Source organism: Electrophorus electricus, chromosome 11 (assembly GCF_041902795.1).
Source record: "Electrophorus electricus isolate QZ-2024a chromosome 11, ASM4190279v1, whole genome shotgun sequence".
In the NCBI taxonomy this organism is placed as follows: domain Eukaryota; kingdom Metazoa; phylum Chordata; class Actinopteri; order Gymnotiformes; family Gymnotidae; genus Electrophorus; species Electrophorus electricus.
In genome coordinates this window covers 9,762,501-9,781,380 of record NC_137507.1, presented here as the reverse complement: position 1 = coordinate 9,781,380, position 18,880 = coordinate 9,762,501, and the positions used below count along the sequence as shown (strand labels likewise).

Here is an 18,880-nt window from a genome sequence, read left to right as displayed (position 1 = left end):
TCACTGCCTCTTGACTTTGTTAATGGTTTCTCAATTGTCTGTCATAGACACACTGGCACAAAACGTGTTTTGAGTTGGTACAAAGTGCTAAAACATGCTTGCTGGTTGGACTTGCTAGTCTTGTCCAAACTTAGCATCCAGCTACTCTGATGTTTATAACACCTAGTGCAATTCATACTTTTTTTTTTCTTTCTTTTTTTTTTTTAGCAGTGTAACAATAATCTTTTTTTTTTAATTATTATTACTTGTCAAATCCACAACATTCTGCCACCCTGAGAAAGGCCTGTTTCTTCAGCAATGTGCTTGGAGCCACTGGCTGCTGGATGGTGAAGTATTGTAAAAATGTGTTTGGAGGCATTTGTGTGGGTCTGTGCAGTTATGATGCTCCAGGACACTTCAGAGTTCACCCTGGAAAAGAGATCCATGCTCAGGAGTCCAGGCCTTGTTGGGTCATGTATACAGGATTGGGCAGTTAGTGTCCGCCTCCAAACTTTAGCCGTCCAATGACTTTCCTGAGTGGGGACCCAAACACTGCCTTCAGTGTCTCCAAGGAATCCTGCATTAGCACTCATCCTCCCAGTTTGGTAGCTGCTGTGGGGGAAGGATCTAGAAGGCTGGAATTACCAGTGACTAAATTGGGCAAACTAGGGCGAAAGTGGGGTGCGCACGCATCCTCATTAAAAGCAGGGGCGGAGGTTGACAGGCATCCACCGCCACACCAGTGGCATTACCTCCACCATGTTTCACACACGTGCTGCCAGAGTGGCCACCGCCGCCACCACCCTTTCTCCATAGCAACAGGATCAATTCTAGAACCTTCGTTAGCTTGCTTGGGAAGGAGGTAATGGTGCAGCAGCAAATAAGGTGGTTAAGAAACACCTGAATTGCTTAATTCCAAAATTACCTTTGGTCCCAATTAACATGAGTTCTACATATAAAAGGGGCTGTAAATCCTACAGGGTACACCTGATATGACCGTGCATATCGTTTGAATTAAAATGGACAGTCATGCTAACTATATTGTCATTGTTTTGTTTGTGTACATAAGTACTGAGAAAAAACAAAGATTGTTTCACTGTACAAATATTTATGGACTGCATTGTATAAATTTACACTTGCTAAGTCAGTAGAATTCAGTATGAAAATCCTTTGGAGGAATATTTTTCCCTCTTTCTAAAAATAGAAACGTGGTGATGTGACATGGAGAATCTGACTTGACCACGGTTACAATAATCTGCATTAGTATACAGGATGTTTGAAGTGTATCCATAGTCTTCGATACTTCTCAGACTGTGGATGCAACACGGTGAGTATATGAAACAATGCTTGTTGCAGTTCAGCGAGGTTTTTTTGAATACTTCGGATACCACAAGTTTTAACAACGACGGATTCTATTTGTTCAAAACCAGGAAATGTTTTTTTCCTTGTATCTACTGGTCCGTTAGGGAAACAAATAAAGGAAGTAAACGTTTTGTACAAGGTTGCATCTTTCTTCAGTGTTCCTGTTCCAGGAACAGAATCGGATTGTGTATAAACGGCCTCCTCATTTTGATAACAGCTAAAATGGATGTCATTGTTTACTGAGGAGGAAATGCGGTTGGCTGTATTTCTTTCTAACTGAGCGATGCAGTGCCTAGTTGAAAACAGGCCTTGCATATCAGTTTGAATGAAATCAAATGCAGTTAATTTTGTAGACCAAGTTACAGCTAGACTCTTGCGGAAAAGATTAGCTCTATCTATGGTTTATAGATAACAGAAGTTACGAAAGAGACGGATGTAACTGTTGCTGAATAATCCGCTAGGTGCTCTGGGGGCGTATTCATACTTGGCAGATTTGATTCGATTAAAGCAAATTCTGGTGCGATTTCTTCCGGGGTGTGAATGCTGGCGCCAAATAAGCGGACCCGTCCGAGCAGGTGGTGCGGTTCGTTTGAAGTATAAACAGCACGAACCAAAGACATGTCAACGAACTAAACGGGGGGAGACGTTCATCGCACTCCGTTGCAGCTTCTTTTCTATGTGCAGCGGAGGAATTTGCTGAGTTTCCAGATTGTCAAAAAAACACCAAGTACACACAACGCCGATAAGTGCGTTAAGACCATAGACTTTATCATATGTTCGTCATACATCACTTTTTAAAAATGTATTTTGGTCCGCTCGTAAATTTGTGAGCGCAAATGCTGAGCAAATCAGGACTAAAATGTAAAAAACTTGTAATTTATTTGTTTGGACCAGACCTACAGAATTGAACTACAAGTATGAACACACCCTTATTGTCAAATACATTTTCCACATACATTTCCTGGTCGTAAGTATCTCCGCTTTTGGCAACCTTTTATTAACAATTGGGAAGGCCTGCGTTAAGATTTACTTTCAGACTACAAATATGTTTCATGTTCGGTTTGAAATTCCCACCAGATCATAAAGCTGGTTAGTCATTTAAAATTTAGCTCCACCAGGAAGCTGCTCAGCCAGACTGTGGTTCCTCTAGTGTCTGTCGGGCATGACTTTGCAGGAATGACAGCCCCCTTACACACGTTTTCCTGGGATTAGTAAGAAAATAAAATCGGTTGTTTTGTAATAAATGGCCTCGGTCTGCGGACGGATTGTGCTGTCCTTGCCGTGAGGGTGTCTCTTGTATATTTGGTAGAGGTTAAAAAGTTCTGGCGAACGAAGACTTTTGAGTTGCAGTTGTCTTCCCCTAAAGTTGTTCAGTTTCTTCAGCAGTTTGTTTTGGTTTTTTTTGCTGCGCTCCGGTTTCCGAATTCACGTGGTAACCATTAAAGCTAATTAAACGTTGCCCACAAGCCTCCGACGCTGATGGCTAGACTTTGGCCTTACGTGGGGTTCTTTTATGTAGGTTAACGTCACTAATACCTCCCCGTGCATATTAGCACTTGTCAGCTTGGAAGTATGTTGTTCTCAGGAATGACTGCCCTAATTAAAAAAGTTGCCCCGTTTTTTTTAATATTAATCTACTGATTAGGTCCCAATGTAAGTACTACTGTAAATCAACCCAAAGGCCATTTTTATGAGAGATGGTGTTAGAGAACGTGCGCTCCACCAGGTCATGGTTTGGTTTTCAATTAACGTGGTATTATTAAAGTATAATTGTCTTAATGATATGCTCTCGATTTCTTTGGGGACTAAGCCTTTAATTTAATTTGCAAAACCCAGGATTCATGGTATTTCATAGTGATGTTTGTGGAAGTCTTTCCTTTTAGGATTTCTTTCGTGGAGGAAAGTTGTAAATCAATCAAAATCCAAAAGGCAAACGAGTGTATTATTAATTGTAGCTACGGAATTGTTGCTTATTTCAGTTGTCTTCTAGTTACGTGCTTTTCCTTATTTGTCTGTTTTTTGGTTGGTTGTTTGTTTTTTGCTCCTTTTTTTTTAGCAATTAAAAAGCTCTATCTTGACAAGTGATTTGCATTCACTGGTCTTTTCATTTGTACCATTTGTACACACCAAGTGAACAATCCCGACTCGTGTCTGGTCGGCAGCGTTACAGGCGCGTACGATCCCTCGCAGACGCCTAGAATAATTCTTTTGGTTGTAATTACATTTCAGTTCAAGTTTCTCATAAAAACCTTCGGATTAGACGAGAAATCAGAAACGACGTGTATTTTGAATGGGTGAAAAGCCCGCCGGGGCCATGACGCAAATTCCTGTCGTCGCTTCCTTCACAGAGGTCTTTCATTTCGTGAGAAGGCCAGTGCTCGGTTAGTTAGTTACCCAGCTTGAGCAGAAGGAGTCAAGAGTTGCCAAAAATGTCGGGCTATTCGAAGGTGATACATCATGCCACGAGTATATTGTGCAGCCACAAAGGTTCGATGGACCTGTCGCAGCTGCACAGGAAAGTGTTTCAGCGCTTTGACATTACCGACGAAGATTTCTGGTACATTGTTAAGAAATGTCCAAGGTTCGCCGTGGTGCGAAACAGACAGAAGTCGGACAACAGGGAATCCGACTACATTATAGTCGCGAAAACGTCTCTGCGCTTGTGTAGGAGTTACGCGAAGCAGGAATGCTACGGCTGCCAGGACCTGCATTTGTGCAAATACTTCGTGTACGGGAACTGCCGATATGGCAAAGGAAGGTAAGAACGAGCCTGGCTGCACTAGCGAGCTGGCTAACGGTAGGTTTAAAGCACACTGTAGCGCAGGGAAACGGACGCGTCTTCACGCTTTGGTTGTGTTCTTCACTGCAGTCTAGATGTTGGTACACAATTATAGTTAGTTAGCTGCATCCAGAAAACGTTTAAACTATTCTGCGTATCCGTCTGTAGCAGGCCTAGTGGAGCTGCCCTACATGTCTACCATTGTCTGCCTATCTGAAAGATTCGGCGGCGTTTTCGTCCTACAACTCCTCGTAACTGTTTGAATCTGCTATTATTTTAAACGCAAATTGAGTTATATTGTGTGTGTTTGTTTTTTTGTTTGTTTGGACCATTTAGGAAGGAGTGCAAGTTCTCTCATAATATTCAGTCTGAGCATAATTATCCCCTGCTCAGGGAGTGTACTCTTCACGAGCTCCATGAGGAAGAGCTCTTCCTCCTCTTGCTCCAGAGTGACTCCACCCTGCTGCCAGAGGTGAAGGCACACACCCGCACACACCCGTACACCAATGCCTATTAACATACAGTGGCCGCTTTAAGAGACAATATCCTTGACTGGCACACCTTGCCCAACTAGTTTTGGATTTTGGCAATTCTGTTTTGACATCATTGTTGTACTTGCAAGCTGACCCATGGATCTTGATGGATGCTGCCAGTTTCTAACCCTCACAGACAGACGCTTGCTGTTTTATAGACGATGTTTCAGTTCACAGTGCACAAATAGCTATATACACACACATTTTTAAAAAAACACCCAAAACAGTACCTCAAGCAGTGCTGTGCCAAGCACACGAATGTACGTGCAGTTGAGAGAGAGGTATGTATTTATTTACTAGCAGCAGTTTCCTATTGGGGCTTCACACAGGGCCTTGTGTGAAACCCTAATGGTTTGTTGCTGGATGTGTCGTGTGTAATTATGTCATGACGAAGAAAAGTTCCGATTAATTTAAACGGAATGAGTGCGCTGGTTCATCATTGCCACTACTTTTACCTACATGCGTCAATCACGCAGTTCATGCCCTAGAGATCGCCTAGTAAGGCAAGTTCTGTGTGAGAGTAGCACTGAACTGAGCTACGTCTAGCTCTTACAACCCCTAGTTTGGTGTTCAATTTACATGTGAGCCAGTTATTCAAACTTACAAGGCAGGTGCACCTAATGCAAAGGCCGTTTAGGGTATTTAGTAACTCCCTGAACGTTCGCATCCAAAAGTCATGTACATGTGAAATTGAATACTTTGTATGTGCATTTTCCCTCTGTGTATGACTCACCTTTTGTACATTACATACGTTTCATTTCAAGATGGGATATTTCTGCATTCTAGGTACCACTCCTGCTGTTTGACACTCCTCTCTGCATTGTCTCAGTGCACTCAAGTGAAAAATATTTTTCTGATAAGGAAAAAAAAACAAACAAAAAAAACCTAAAAACAAAAAGCCTTTGTAACCTAATTAGCTCTCTGAAGTTCGTGTTTCGGTTGTAGTCTTTGTTTGGAGACCTATCGTGGCCGTACAGGTCGCAGGCGCCTTCGTGAAAGAAGATGTCCAAGTTATTGTACAGTTCAGTCAGTGTCAGTAGAAATTGACTGTAAGGAGATGAAGCCACCAAGTTAGGTTAAATGGTACAGGTTAGTGTAATATGCATAGAAGTATAAACCCACAAACAAAGTTAAGGAGAACACAAACGAGGCGTGTCGGAGAGAAGGAAGGTCTCTTTTGGTCTTCTGGGATGAAGAGTTGCAGATGAACGGATGTTGGTGGATGGTTCCAAGTGAAAGAGCTTCACCATGGGGAGGGAGTTCGCAGCCGACGCCTTGGGTTGGAACGTGTTTAAAAAAACAAAAATGAACAAAAAAAAAACCAAAAAAGCAAAGAAAAAAAAAGAAAGAAAAAGAAGTTAAAAAAAAAACAAAAAGAAAAGAAAAATTAAACCCCCTGTTGCTGTCTTAAGTATTCGCGAGGGAAGTCCTATAAGTCTTGAGGTAAAGTAGAACACTCTGCTTCGAGGTTTGCAAAAAATTAGAGCGAATGAGAACTTGTCTAATGACGGCAAGCCTTGTGCTGTAAATGCCCTAACGTTGCATTTACGCTGTGTGTGCTTTGTATGCGTTTATACAAATTTGCGTGCGTGCGTGTGCTCTCCTCTTGAGAAGTGCACTCCCCCGCCTGCGCGTGACGTCTCACCGAGCTGCTCTGCTCTGTCCGCGTGTAGGTGTGCTCCCACTACAACAAGGGCTCAGGCCTGTTTGGGGCCTGCACGTTCCGCGAGCACTGCACCAAGGTGCACATGTGCCAGCACTTTGTGCAGGACGACTGCATCTTCGGCAGCAAGTGCAAGCGGCTGCACGGCATCGACGGGTACAGCCGCCGCATGCTGGAGGAGCGTGGCCTGAGCGGAGACATCGTCCACGACCTGCCCTACCTCTACCAGAACGTCCACCGGCTGAGCACGCAGGCGCCAGACCTGCCCAGGGGTGCGTGTGCTGTGGAGGGCGGGGCAGGGGGCGGGGCATAGGGTAGGAGGGCTTTAAAATGGTGCTTCTGCAGGTTTTCGGCGGGGTGTTTGGCTAAGGTTCTTAGAGGGCTGTCCTCTGCATGCTGTTCGGCGTTTCCATAGCATCCGTGTCTTTGTTGGTGTGTTTCAGAGAGGATTCCTGAGCCAGTGAGTAGACCTCTTATACAGACAGAGGACAGGAGTGAAATCTGCCTGCACTTCCTCAGGAGGAACTGCAGGTTTCAAGGTTTGTTTTGGCGCTTGTTCTCACTTTGTCTCTCTCCTCGTGAGGCCTGTTCTGGTCAGGATTGTCTCTCTCTGTGTGTGTGTGTGTGTGTGTGTGCGCTTCTGGCTTTAGAGCAATGTAAACTGGTGCATTTCAATCTGCCGTATAAATGGGAGGTGCACGAGGGCTGTGGGTGGAGAGAGTTGCGTGGCATGGAGGAGATTGAGCGAGCATACTGCGACCCCAAGAACATACTCAGGTCTGCGCACGCACACACACGCACACAGTTGCTGTGCAGAAATGCAATGTCTTTGCTATACTTTGAACCAATCTCTCATTGTTGATTGATTGTTTTTGTTTTGCCTTCGTCACCCCCACTCTCGGGTCTGTTGGTTCAGTCCGGGCTCCAGGCCCGTGGACTTCCTGTCGATGACACGGGCATGTGATCCGGTGCGGCGCTTGTCCACGGCTTCCTCAGTCACCAAGCCCTCTCACTACATCCTCACCACTCAGTGGATCTGGTACTACAAGGGAGACCACGAGAACTGGATCGAGTACGGCAAGCCAGTGAGTTCACACAGCCACCAAGAACTGGGAGTCTCACACACCCACCCACCCACATGTTCTGAGTGTGGTTGTGGTCGTGATCCAGTCTGTGTCTTTCTCAGGATGATAAGCAACGTGTGACCTCTATAACGTCCCGGGATCTGGAGCGAGCTTTCCTGGAAGACTGCACGGCAGAGGTCACGGTCATAAAAGGCAATCGTCATTACTATGTCAGCTTCCAGGGTAACTATGTGCAAACACGTGCGATTTTTATATATATATATATATATATATATATATATATATATATATATATATATGTATATGTATATATATATATGTACATACATACACACACACACACTCTTTATTTACATTTAAAATGCATGATTTGATTGAGACATTTCTTAAATGAACATGGATAATTATTTGTTTACTGTTTTTTTCATGTTCAAAAGTGCTCATTGTAAACTATAGGAGCTATAGGAGGGGTACAAAATTTGTGGTAAAGGAACAAATGGCTATGATGCTGTAATCCGATTTTGTTCTGCCATCAATTCGACAGCTAACGGGGATGTGGGACAGGAAAGGCCAGATGTAACGCAGCACTAACAGCGAATGGCTCCACAGTAATGCGCTTCCTCACTCATGAATGTGGATCGTTGCTATATTTTACTGTTTGCGCGATATGGTGCTACAGAATTTTGTCCTCATTTGCATATGACATCTTTGTGAGTCTCCTCATTTACATAATCATAATAGACCACCACTCCATAAAAAATAGCAGGCTGATGTGGACTGCGTGATCGCTTCTCTAAAAACGTTTGGCTACACAAGTCGTCATCACAATTCTGCACGTGTATCCACTTGGCGAGATGTATTTAAAAGGAATGTGTTGGTTTGTCTGGCGCAAACGTGATGGCAGGTGTTGGGCACAAACAGGAAGGAGACATGGTTGAGCAGGATCTTAGCATGCCAAGAACTCTCACCATGAGAAATGCAAATGTACGCAATACAGGGGGAGAAACTGGACACACGTGGACGGAGGAGACACTATTTCTGCTTTGTCATCATTTAGAAGAACCAAAGTCTTCAGCTCAGCATAAGCAGCCAGTTCCTGTCTTGATGAGAGTTACAAATGCATCAAATCTTTATGCAGCTGGCGGTTTTTGGAGTATCGCTGGTCTCTAGCCTGCGATTAGTCAGTCGCCTGCCTCTTCGCGTGGGTCTTAAATATGTTTGGTTTCGTTTGTCAGTTTTGACTGGCTTTCAACTTGGACACAGAAGAATTTACCAAAGCAGTAATTTGATATCAGTACGATAAATATTTGCCATAGAGACTTCCTGAGAATAGGAATTAATTACTGTGTCGCATATTTTACTGTCAAATTTTATGAATCTGGCCCAAAATGTTTTGGTTTATGGTGATTAATGTGCAGTTATGATTATAGCCTGCTCAGTCCATTGAATTGGATGTTGATGTTCTCGGTCTGCCACGGTCATCATAACAGAACACTATTAACATTTACAAGCCGGTTTGTTTGTACTGTAGCTAATAATATTCTAACAATATTCTCTTTGCCAGGTTACATTCTAGCGTTTGAGTTTGGACTTCTTTTTAAAATACTGTCTGCCTTCTGTTGCAGACATGTACCAGAGAAACCCCAAGCACAACACAAAGAGGAGAGTGCGCAGGAGACCACGCTTCGTCTGCATTAACGAGGTGGAGAGCAAAGTAGCACAATAAAACGCTCGTGTGTGCACGCACGCACGCATACACATACTGACAGAGGTCAGTGGGAAGTCCACACACACACTTGCAGCACTCAGTGACTAATTGTGATATATCATGTATTACAAGTAAAGACATTAATCGTGAACTATACAGGAAGTTGTAATAAAATGTAACCCATCCTGCCACCCAGAAGGCTGTTGTCATTTTTTCAGTTTGGGGATTCACTGATGATGAAGCCTGGGATGTTAAGCCTTCAGCAACCTTAATATTCGTGCCAGAAAAGAAATAACCAGAGCTTGATGCTAAATGTACAGAACAAGCTGATTAGCGATGCAAAGTTTAGTTGTACTGCTTGGACATGGACCCGAGTGTATATAGTGAAACCCTTAGTGGCAATCATCTGTCTAACCTTTGGAAAAAAAATAAAGGGCAAAATTTTAATTTGAGAATTTGTTTTTTAAACCATAAAATAAGGTTTGATGCTTCTTAGTATTTTATCTTCATCTGTACATTATAGTGTATTCAGTTTATTGCTACTTTGTGAAGTACTTTGCAAACATTGTTTTAAAAAAGTGCTATATAAATAAAGATTATTGCTTCGATGTTAAGCAAACACAGAATTAGATATAGTACTGTTGCTTATATTGTTTGTACTGTGTATTTTCTAATCCCATATATTTTATCAATAAAATTGTTTTGCTGTCCTTTTATCGGGTAGAATTTGTTAGTTATGCAAAAATCTAAAACTTAAACAAAAGAGGAGGTCATGGCTATTTTGATTTAATTGTCTGTTTTAACTGTATTGTTATCTTATATTGATTTAGTGATTTTAAAATACAACCATAAAATCTAGTAATTAAGGGGTATGATGGAGTTCGTAATATCAAACCTGAACCAGTAGATGGCGACAATGTATTCAACAATGAATCCTAAGGTGTGTTTTTCTACTATGTGTAAAATGTACTTTACATGTTAAGGTTCTATTAAGTGCAGATATATGTATAAGCCGGGTAGCCTTTTGCTGGCTGCCTCCTTGCTAAACGAGACCTGTAGCGGATTCAATAAGCTGTTTGTGCAGCCTGTGTTCTAGCGACGGGGCATGTCTGTGTTGTGCAGAAGGCGCGGATGCAGCTGTCAGTAGTGAGCTGTTGTTTTCCTACTGTAAAACTATTATATTTGCCTTCTTGTCAATGACAAGGAATGTTGACTGCTGGGCTGTTTTTATCATGCATATTAAATCAACTAAACTGTTTTTTGATTGATGATCTCAGCAGCCAATGACGGCGGCGTTTTATTCTCTACCTTGCTTATGAATAAGTTGAAGGGGCGGTTCCAGTAGACAGGCGAGCGTAATATGGATACGGCGGCATATATCGCGTATCTTGTGACGGTTTGAAATGGAATGGACAGCGTTGTCTGTGAACGTCAGTATATTTACTGATCATTGATTTATATTTTCGCCGAGGACGAAATCCCGGCATCATCCATGGACACCGATCGAGGACACCGAAACGTGCCACGAATTGCGACTCGGGCGCGCAGAGACCTCGGAAGCAATAAGTGAATAGCGCACACCTGCCTTAGATGCTCCTCCACCTCTCCACTCTCCGTGTTGTAAGACGACAGAAATAACGGACAGTTTAACGGGACCTCACAGCAATTACGGATATGACACGATTTGCTGAAGGAGCATCAATTTTATTGGTTACGGCCGGTAGCCGGTTGGATTTCTGTCTGCAAAGTGTTTAGTCAACGCCCCCGTTAAGGCGATTTCTTTCTTGGATATATTTGGCGTCTCTTTTATGGTCATTTTTGATGATTTTGGGGGGTCTGGAGAGGAAACGGAGAGAGGGAGAGGTGTGGGGACCCTGTCCTCTGCTGCATCTCTAGATGACAGGTAAGGAGAATGTCATATGCGGCCTCTGGTGTCGGTTTCTTCATTTCTTCCGTTTATTCACCGCACGCATCTTCAGTGCGCCTGGGGGCAGCCCAGCAGTCACGGATGTCTCCTGTTCGTCTGACCTACACTAGCTATCTGTGTGATCAGTATGCGGATGGGAAGCCTCTCTCCACCCTTACTGTCACAGCGATCGAAATCCACACCGTTATCCACACCGCTCCCTTCCGTTATCCATAGGTTTCTAACCTCGGGGCAGCTAAGGGCCTTGTCCTGGTAATTTGTCATAATAATATACATTACGGAGTTGTCTCTTTATATATATATATATATATATATATATATATATATATATATATATATATATATATATATATATCTCACAAGACTGTGTGCCCTAATCTTAACGTATAACCACTCGGTTAGCAGATCGCATAGCCGAATCAGATTGTGAATGTAGGCTGTGACGTTTCTGTCCCAACCGCGAGTATTTTCTCTTTCTTTCTTTTCTTTTTAAAGAGATGTCTGAATGGAGCAGGATACCGCGCGGGAAGATGGGCGGTCCCGGGGGAGCGGCGTGTCAGAGTCGTACAGTATGTCGTACGGTGTGTCGTAAAGCTCGAGTGGCTTGCTGAGCGCAGGTTCCAGGATGCTACTGGGAACGTTGCGGCGGCTGCTGATGTGCAGCGCGCTCCTGCTCTTGACGGTGATGCTGGTTTCCATAGCGATGACAAGCACACCTGTGTCAGGTACGTAATAACCCGCAAGAAATGTGTCAGAGGACTACTACTGAGAAGCAGTGGCTTAATTTTGTTACAAGGTTGGCCAGTGTCAGAGCTCATATCTACCTCTCGTCTGTTCCTCCGTACATATTATTTCGCCTGTATTTTTCTGGTGAAGTCAGAATGTCCTTGTTAAAAAGCTAAAAAGTTTTAAAACTCTTTGATGTTTGCATCTCTGACCATGTGTGTTTTTCAATAGGCAACACGAAGTTTCTGCCATTATGAAGTGCTGTTGTAAGGAGAGTGTGAGACTGTTGGCATGAAATGATGAATGAGAGTGACAGACAGGCAAGGAGACAGGAAGAATAGTGGGAAAGCCTTTCGAAATGCAGATAGTTCGCTGTCTGTGCACCAGACACCACAGTGACTATATGGGAAGGAGGAACGCTGTGGTGTTTGGTGCACCTCTGGTCCTGCTGGACCTGGTCAGGATAGCCAGCGGGCTGATTACAGTCTGAGCACAGACTCGTTGCACAAACACACACATTCAGACGCACGGATTGGCTGAGTGTTTGTGTATGTGTGTTTGGGTGTGTGTCTGTGTGCGTAGATGATTGAGTGTGTCACAGGTGGATTGTGAAGTCAATACCCATCGGATAAGGTGATGAGATGAGAATTCCGCATGTGTCTCTCTGTCCTTCTCTCACATATCCAGCCTCCACATGAGGAACATGTCATTAGGACTCCCCCGCCTCCCACTGTCTTTTATGTGTGTGATTGATATGCACCCTGTAGCATTACAAGCCCACTAGTCATACTACTGAGGCGTGTGTATGTGTGTGCGCACGCGTGTATGCATGTTTAAAGTCTGTTGCTCTTCTTCTCGCTCTATTTCTATCTTCTAGCTCTGTCTGTCTTATAGCTGTCATTGATAATTTGGCCACAGACTGCAATAGTGTCATTATGTTGTGCTATTCTGAGATATGTCTCTGTTTTTTATATCCTTTTTTTCAACCTTCGTGTGTGTGTGTGTGTGTGTGTGTGTGAGTGTGAGTGAGTGATTAAGAGACAGAGAGAGACAGTGAGAGAATGAGAGAGAAAGAGAGAGAGAACTGATTCTGCCAGAGTGAAAAATGCCCGTGAGCTGACTCTATGGAGTCCCTGGAATACAGATGAGGCAGTCAGCACGTGACACACTACTGCAACAAATATACACACACACACACACACACAATATTACCATGGAAACACCTTGCCTGGCCACAGCCAACCGTAGTACTGAACCCTAGCACACTGTGGGGTGTGTGTGTGTGTGAGTGTGTGTGTGTGTGGGTGTGTGTGTGTGTGTGTGTGTGTGTGTGTGTGTGTGTGTGTGTGTGTGTGTGTGTGTGTGTGTGTGTGTGTGTGTGTGTGTGTGTGAGAGAGAGAGAGAGAGTGATGGCGGCACCTTGATGAAGTTGTATTCTCCATGAGGGATGCTATGAGACTTAAATAAGACAAGCTAATTACAGGACAGCTTCTTTGCTCTATTCTCAGAAGTGGTTCCTGTGGTTTCACACACAGACGCACACCGGAGTGCTAATAACCAGTCTAAGATCATGGACAAGAAATACATTACACTTCCTGTCTTACTGTGTCTTCTAATCAGACTCCCTGTCAGCTTACCCACAATCCACAGACCCAGAAACGTTTATCTGATGTCATCACAGACACAAAGATAAAAGGCGAATACACAGCAGCACGTCTACTTGACCTGACAGGTTCTGACAGGCCTCCCTGGATAGATGAGCTGGGAGCTGATTGGCTGTGTCGTTTGTCTGGAGGGAGAGGCAGGATCACACACAGGCCCACACACAGTGGATGGCACTGCCAGCATCCTCCACCCAAGTCTAGTCCATTCACACATATTTACTACACCCTCCACGTCAGCCTCCACCGCCTCCATCTCTCTCTCTCCTTCTCCCTACCTCTCTCACCCTCTCTCTTCCTCCCCCTCTCATCCCTCTCTCTGTCTCCTTCGCTCTCTCCCTCTCAATGAATCACAATCCCATGCAGAAAAATGACTGTGTATATCCATCTACTATTCGAGCAGTTAACTGGTCAAATGTGTGCAGAATAACCCATGAGTGACAGTGAGGCGAACAGTCAGTATTTCTAGTGCAGGCATGTTTTAATGTTTCATTGATGAAAGGGCCAAATCACACAGTCTCGGCAGCATTTGGAAAAACAGATGGTTTTTGTAATATGATTGTTACATGAGCCCCAACCTCAACCCTAATCCCAACCCTAACCCTAACCACAACCCTAACCCTAACTACAACCCTAACCCTAATCCCAACCCTAATCCCAACCATAATCCCAACCCTAACCCTAACCACAACCCTAACCCTAACTACAACCCTAACCCTAACCCTAACCCTAATCCCAACCCGAATCCCAACCCTAACCCTAACCACAACCCTAACCCTAACTACAACCCCAACCCTAATCCACAACCCTAACCCCACCCCTACCCTAACCCCAACCACAACCCTTACCCTAATCCCAAACCTAACCCCCACCCTAACCCTAACCTTAACACTAATCCCATCCCTAATCCCAACCCTAATCCCCAACTCTAACCCTAACCCCAACCCCAACCCTAACCTTAACCCCAACCCTAACCCCAACCCCAACCCTAACCTTAACCCTAATCCCCAACCCTAATCCCCAGCTCTAATCTTAACCCTAACCCCAACCCTAACCTTAACCCTAACCCTAATCCCCAACCCTAACCTTAACCCCAACCCCAACCCTAATCCCAACCATAACCTCAACCCTAATCCCCATTCCTAACCCCAACCCCAACCATAACCCTAGGACTTGTTCAATTTACAGGACTTTATAGGAATTTATGTATTTATTTGCCATGGTGCTGCTCTTTGAAACAAACCATCATTAAACTACCAATGCTGTATTCTGTTAAACTCAAGCAGTGCGAGTTTAGTGTTGCTGTTAAAACCAATAGCTCAGCATTTTAAAGCTTTGGTAACAAGCCTCTTTCTCCATGAGACGGAAACCACGTTGGTATCTCTGCCCCTCCCTTCCTTCTGCAGATCTCTTTTTCCTGCCATGTGTTGGCTTAGAGCAGACTGTGTTAACCTGCAGTTTCGTAATGCAGTAACCAGCAAGTTGTTGAAGTTTTGGAGATGGCTTCATTTCAGCACCAGACTCTTGCTGACTCCTTGTTCAGGCCTGCCCCCTCCACTGCTACTGGTCTCATGTCATTTTCAGAGCCTCTGTAGTATCTTCAGAGTGTCATCAGACATCACTCTGTGACTACCAAAGAGTTTGCATGAGTTTGCAGTGCCCATTCAGTCTGGATGTATGGAAGTTAATGATACTGTTGATGGCCATATTGGTGATGCACTTTTTTTTTTTTTTTTTTTTCATTTTCTCAGTGGAGCTCCTCTCCAGTATGTACAAGCGGGCCCTAGGTGACTTCCCAGTGAAGGCTAACTTACCTGCAGCTTCATCATCTTCATCGCAGCACTCCGAGAGTCCCAGACACCGAGCTCATGCACCATCAGGTGCCAAGCATCCCGTTCACTCCAGTCACCATGACAATGCAGCCAGCATAGTTCCCACCCCATCGCATGGCGCTAATGGCAGATCCAGTAACCTAGGAGATGGTGCGCATGGCATTCACCTGTTGTTACGCCCCCCAGACCTTCTGACACCCAGCCAGATCCCTCTTCTTCATGGTCACAGCCCACCTACACCAGCCCCTCCCACTCTGGTCGTACCGGACGACCTGTACCCTGCCCCTTCTGCGGAGGTGGACTGGGGTTCCGGAGATTACCTGGAGACACTGACCTTCATGGGCTCTGAAGGGGAGGAGTTTTCTCTGGTCACCACCCTCCCAACACATGGATATGACCCATACGATTCTGACGATGACTTCAGCGCTGGGGTGAGCTACAACACTGCCTTCCCCTCTAGGCCCATTCCAAGCCTATCCTCGAGACTCCTCCTCCCCAGTGTAACTGTGGGATACGGCACAAGCCTAAGGACGGCCCACCCCGCTGACCCACACCCTCCTCATGTCCCTGACTCTGCCCAGGACAGCGACATGAATGATGATCTGGATTTTGACTGGGGCGAGCTGTACCCTATCGAACCCACCGAGATGCTCCTTCCAGATATGAACAGTATGGAGTACTACAACACCCTGCAGGCCAAGGAGAACGCCAGTGCTGGGGGTAACCGCACGCGCCCCGCTCGCCCCCACATCACCCCCACCGCCACCCAAACACACACTGCCGGCCCCACACGCACTCTCGCCCCTTCCATGGCCACCAGCCCTGTGGAAGCGCCAGACCAAGTGGACATCCCACTTCCCATCCCATCAGTCACGCCCACGCTGCTACAGAAGGCCGCGACACCACCCGCAACACCACCCGCCTCTTCTACAGACCGCCAGCAGCCTGCTAGACCTCCCTGGTTCCCAGAGAAGGAATCTCCTCACCCGCCTTCGCCTGGTCCTAAAGCGGGCAGTTCCCAGCCTGCAGTGCCCTCAGGCCTAGTCCCACCGGGCGTCCCCCTGGGTCCAGACATCCAGGCTGTCACAGTGAAGCCCCCCTCCCCTCCGAACCTCCATACAACCACCAAACCCACTACCACCACCACTGTAGCTACCAAAACCATGACCACTCTCGCTGATAAGCCTTTAACTCCTCCAACTCCCAGAATCCCTCTCTCCATCGCCCCCAGGCAGTACGTTTGCAACATCACAAAGCCAGACATGTACCTGGTCCGAGTGGGTGAGTCTAGTTTCCTTTACAGTGTCTCACAAGCACAGCCAACTGTGGAGATCATTTAATACTGTACTTTGAATCTGTGTATTCTGTTGAAGACCTCTGATGAATTTTGACCTCTCATTGACCTCTGACCTCACAGGAATGCCCAGTGTGCCCTCTGTGTCATTTGCTAAGGCTCATGTAAGAGAAATTCTGAGACGAGAATTCAACCGCTCAGTAGAACTACAGGTGCGTCGACTTCAGCGCCACAATAATATAACAGAATAACAGAATATTAGGAACTGAGTGACCCGAACTCTGTCAGTATCTCTCTAGCTCATTTTATGCCATGGGAGATCCCGAAGCAGCATGTTACCCACATCCCTGCCCCGTGATTCCGTGTGTTCCAGGTCCTCAAAGCCCCGCCCAATTTCGTCTTCCGGGCTGTGTCTGGCCCCCTGGTGTACACAGCGGTGTCAATCATCAACACCCTCCGCCAATCAGCACGCAGTACCTCCTCCTCTGCCATCCTTGCAGTCATGCCCATATATGCCGTGCCTGATTACAAGTACCACGTACACTCAGGTGAGTGAAGGCCTCAGTACCGTCGTGGAGCAGACTTCATCTGTCCTGTATTCCGTGTGGGTTTTCGTAGCGTGTTTCCGGAGAGAATGGGCTTTGTCTTCTAGCGTAGATCCTCTAAGAATGCTATTTGTGTTGTGTTTCTGCAGTGCTGCAGTTTGTGCCGAGTCATGTGGACGTGCGCGTGTGCACGTTCAGCGAGCGGGTGGAGAGGGGACTGTTCATGGCCTACGCGGAGGTGCGCAGAAGACAGCAGGAAAACGGAAACTTCACTGTGCACGTGCGTACTCCCTCTACGCACCCTCCATTCCTGTCCCCTGAGTAACCCAGATCAAAGGCCGGGGACAGGCCTGAGCTCCAGCGCTACCCAGCGTCCTGGAGACATGTTAGTGTTTGAGAGAGGCATGTTTGCAGCGCTGATGCACACACAGGTGTCCTTTAGGTGATCGTTTGAGTGAGGTGTTCTCGAGCCCGGTCCTGGGGTTCGTTCAGTCATGCCAAGCAAGACTGATCCACAGTCACAACACCGTGGGGATTAGTCATGGCTAGCATGTCCAGTCCAACCCATTAAGGGCTTGAGGATCTGGTGATGTAAGAGTGGTAAAGCAGACTGAACCCCAACCTACGCTGCACTACCTCGCTGATGTCGCTGTGTTAACTGCGCGCTCCAGATCTTTAACATCACCATCAGCGTGGCGAAAGGTCAGCGCCAGCAGAAGACCCCAGTGGACGTCACGTTTGCTATCCGCGATTCCCACGGCTACCTCAAGGGGGCAGATGTCAGTGCTCAGCTGAGGCAGCTCAATGTAGTGGAGTTCAGCTTCTACCTGGGCTTCCCTACCCTGCAGATCGCAGAGCGTGAGTCCACACACATACACACACTGACACACTGCACGTATGCACACACACACTCACTCACACACACACACACACACACTCACACACACACTGCACGTATGCACACTCACACACACACACCGCACGTATGCACACACACACACTCACACACACGCACACACTCACACACACATGCAGATCTCTCAGACAGAAGAGTTAAGGATGCACATATGCGCATAAGCGCCTATAATAAATATGCAAGACTAGTGAGAATCTCTCTTCTCTTCTCTTCTCTTCTCTTCTTTTCTTCTCTTCTCTTCTTCTTCTCTTCTTCTCTTCTTCTCATCTCTTCTTCTTCTCTTCTCTTCTCTTCTTTTCTTCTTCTCTTCTCTCTTCTTCTCTTCTTCTCTTCTCTTCATCTCTTCTCTTCTTCTCTTCTCTTCTTCTCTTCTCTTCATCTCTTCTCTTCTTCTCTTCTCTTCTTTTCTCTTATCTCTTCTTCTCTTCCTCTCTTCTCTTAGCTTTCCATTACCCAGAACTGAATGTGTCCCATCTGTTACGATCCTCCTGGGTGAAAACAGGTATGTTTTGTGTTTCAGAAAACTATCGATTACTGTACAATATATGAAATTACAAAATTACCTGCCACAAAATTTAAATTTTAAATATGTGCGAAGAATTTTAAAAATCTAAAATATGTCTATTATGCAATTGGTGTTAAAACATTTTGAGGTTTATTACACTTCATGGGAGAATATTTCTTTTTGTACTTTGCATTTTTATCTGTGTAAGTAGTGATATCATTTCTGTATGCACATCACGTCTGTGTGTGTGTGTGTGTGCGTGTATGTGTGTGTGTCTGTGTATGTGTGTGTGTATGTGTATGTGTGTGAGTGTGTATGTGTATGTATGTGTGTGTGTGTGTATGTGTATGTGTATGTGTGTGTGT

The 18,880-nt window shown here is 45.4% G+C and overlaps 2 protein-coding genes across 5 annotated transcripts in view; both read left to right on the top strand.

Annotated features, from left to right (window-relative positions):
• Positions 1-3,680: 3,680 nt before the first annotated feature.
• On the top strand, positions 3,681-9,300 carry parp12b (poly (ADP-ribose) polymerase family, member 12b). Its single transcript, XM_027018613.3, has 8 exons — positions 3,681-4,099; positions 4,457-4,592; positions 6,327-6,588; positions 6,760-6,855; positions 6,967-7,093; positions 7,233-7,401; positions 7,503-7,623; positions 9,027-9,300. The coding sequence occupies exons 1-8, from the start codon at positions 3,771-3,773 to the stop codon at positions 9,125-9,127; spliced, it is 1,341 nt and encodes a 446-aa protein (XP_026874414.2). The 5' UTR covers positions 3,681-3,770; the 3' UTR covers positions 9,128-9,300.
• A 676-nt stretch (positions 9,301-9,976) lies between these two features.
• si:dkeyp-27e10.3 (UPF0606 protein KIAA1549) overlaps positions 9,977-18,880 on the top strand; it is a 20,435-nt gene continuing 11,531 nt past the window's right edge. For all 4 annotated transcript variants that reach the window (XM_081723555.1, XM_027018610.3, XM_081723554.1 and 1 more), the window contains exons 1-8: positions 9,977-11,012; positions 11,532-11,761; positions 15,175-16,536; positions 16,673-16,761; positions 16,923-17,097; positions 17,244-17,374; positions 17,766-17,952; positions 18,453-18,512. In XM_081723555.1, coding sequence (XP_081579681.1) covers positions 11,662-11,761; positions 15,175-16,536; positions 16,673-16,761; positions 16,923-17,097; positions 17,244-17,374; positions 17,766-17,952; positions 18,453-18,512 — 2,104 coding nt within the window. In that variant the 5' untranslated portion in view covers positions 9,977-11,012; positions 11,532-11,661. The remainder of the gene's footprint in view (positions 11,013-11,531; positions 11,762-15,174; positions 16,537-16,672; positions 16,762-16,922; positions 17,098-17,243; positions 17,375-17,765; positions 17,953-18,452; positions 18,513-18,880) is intronic.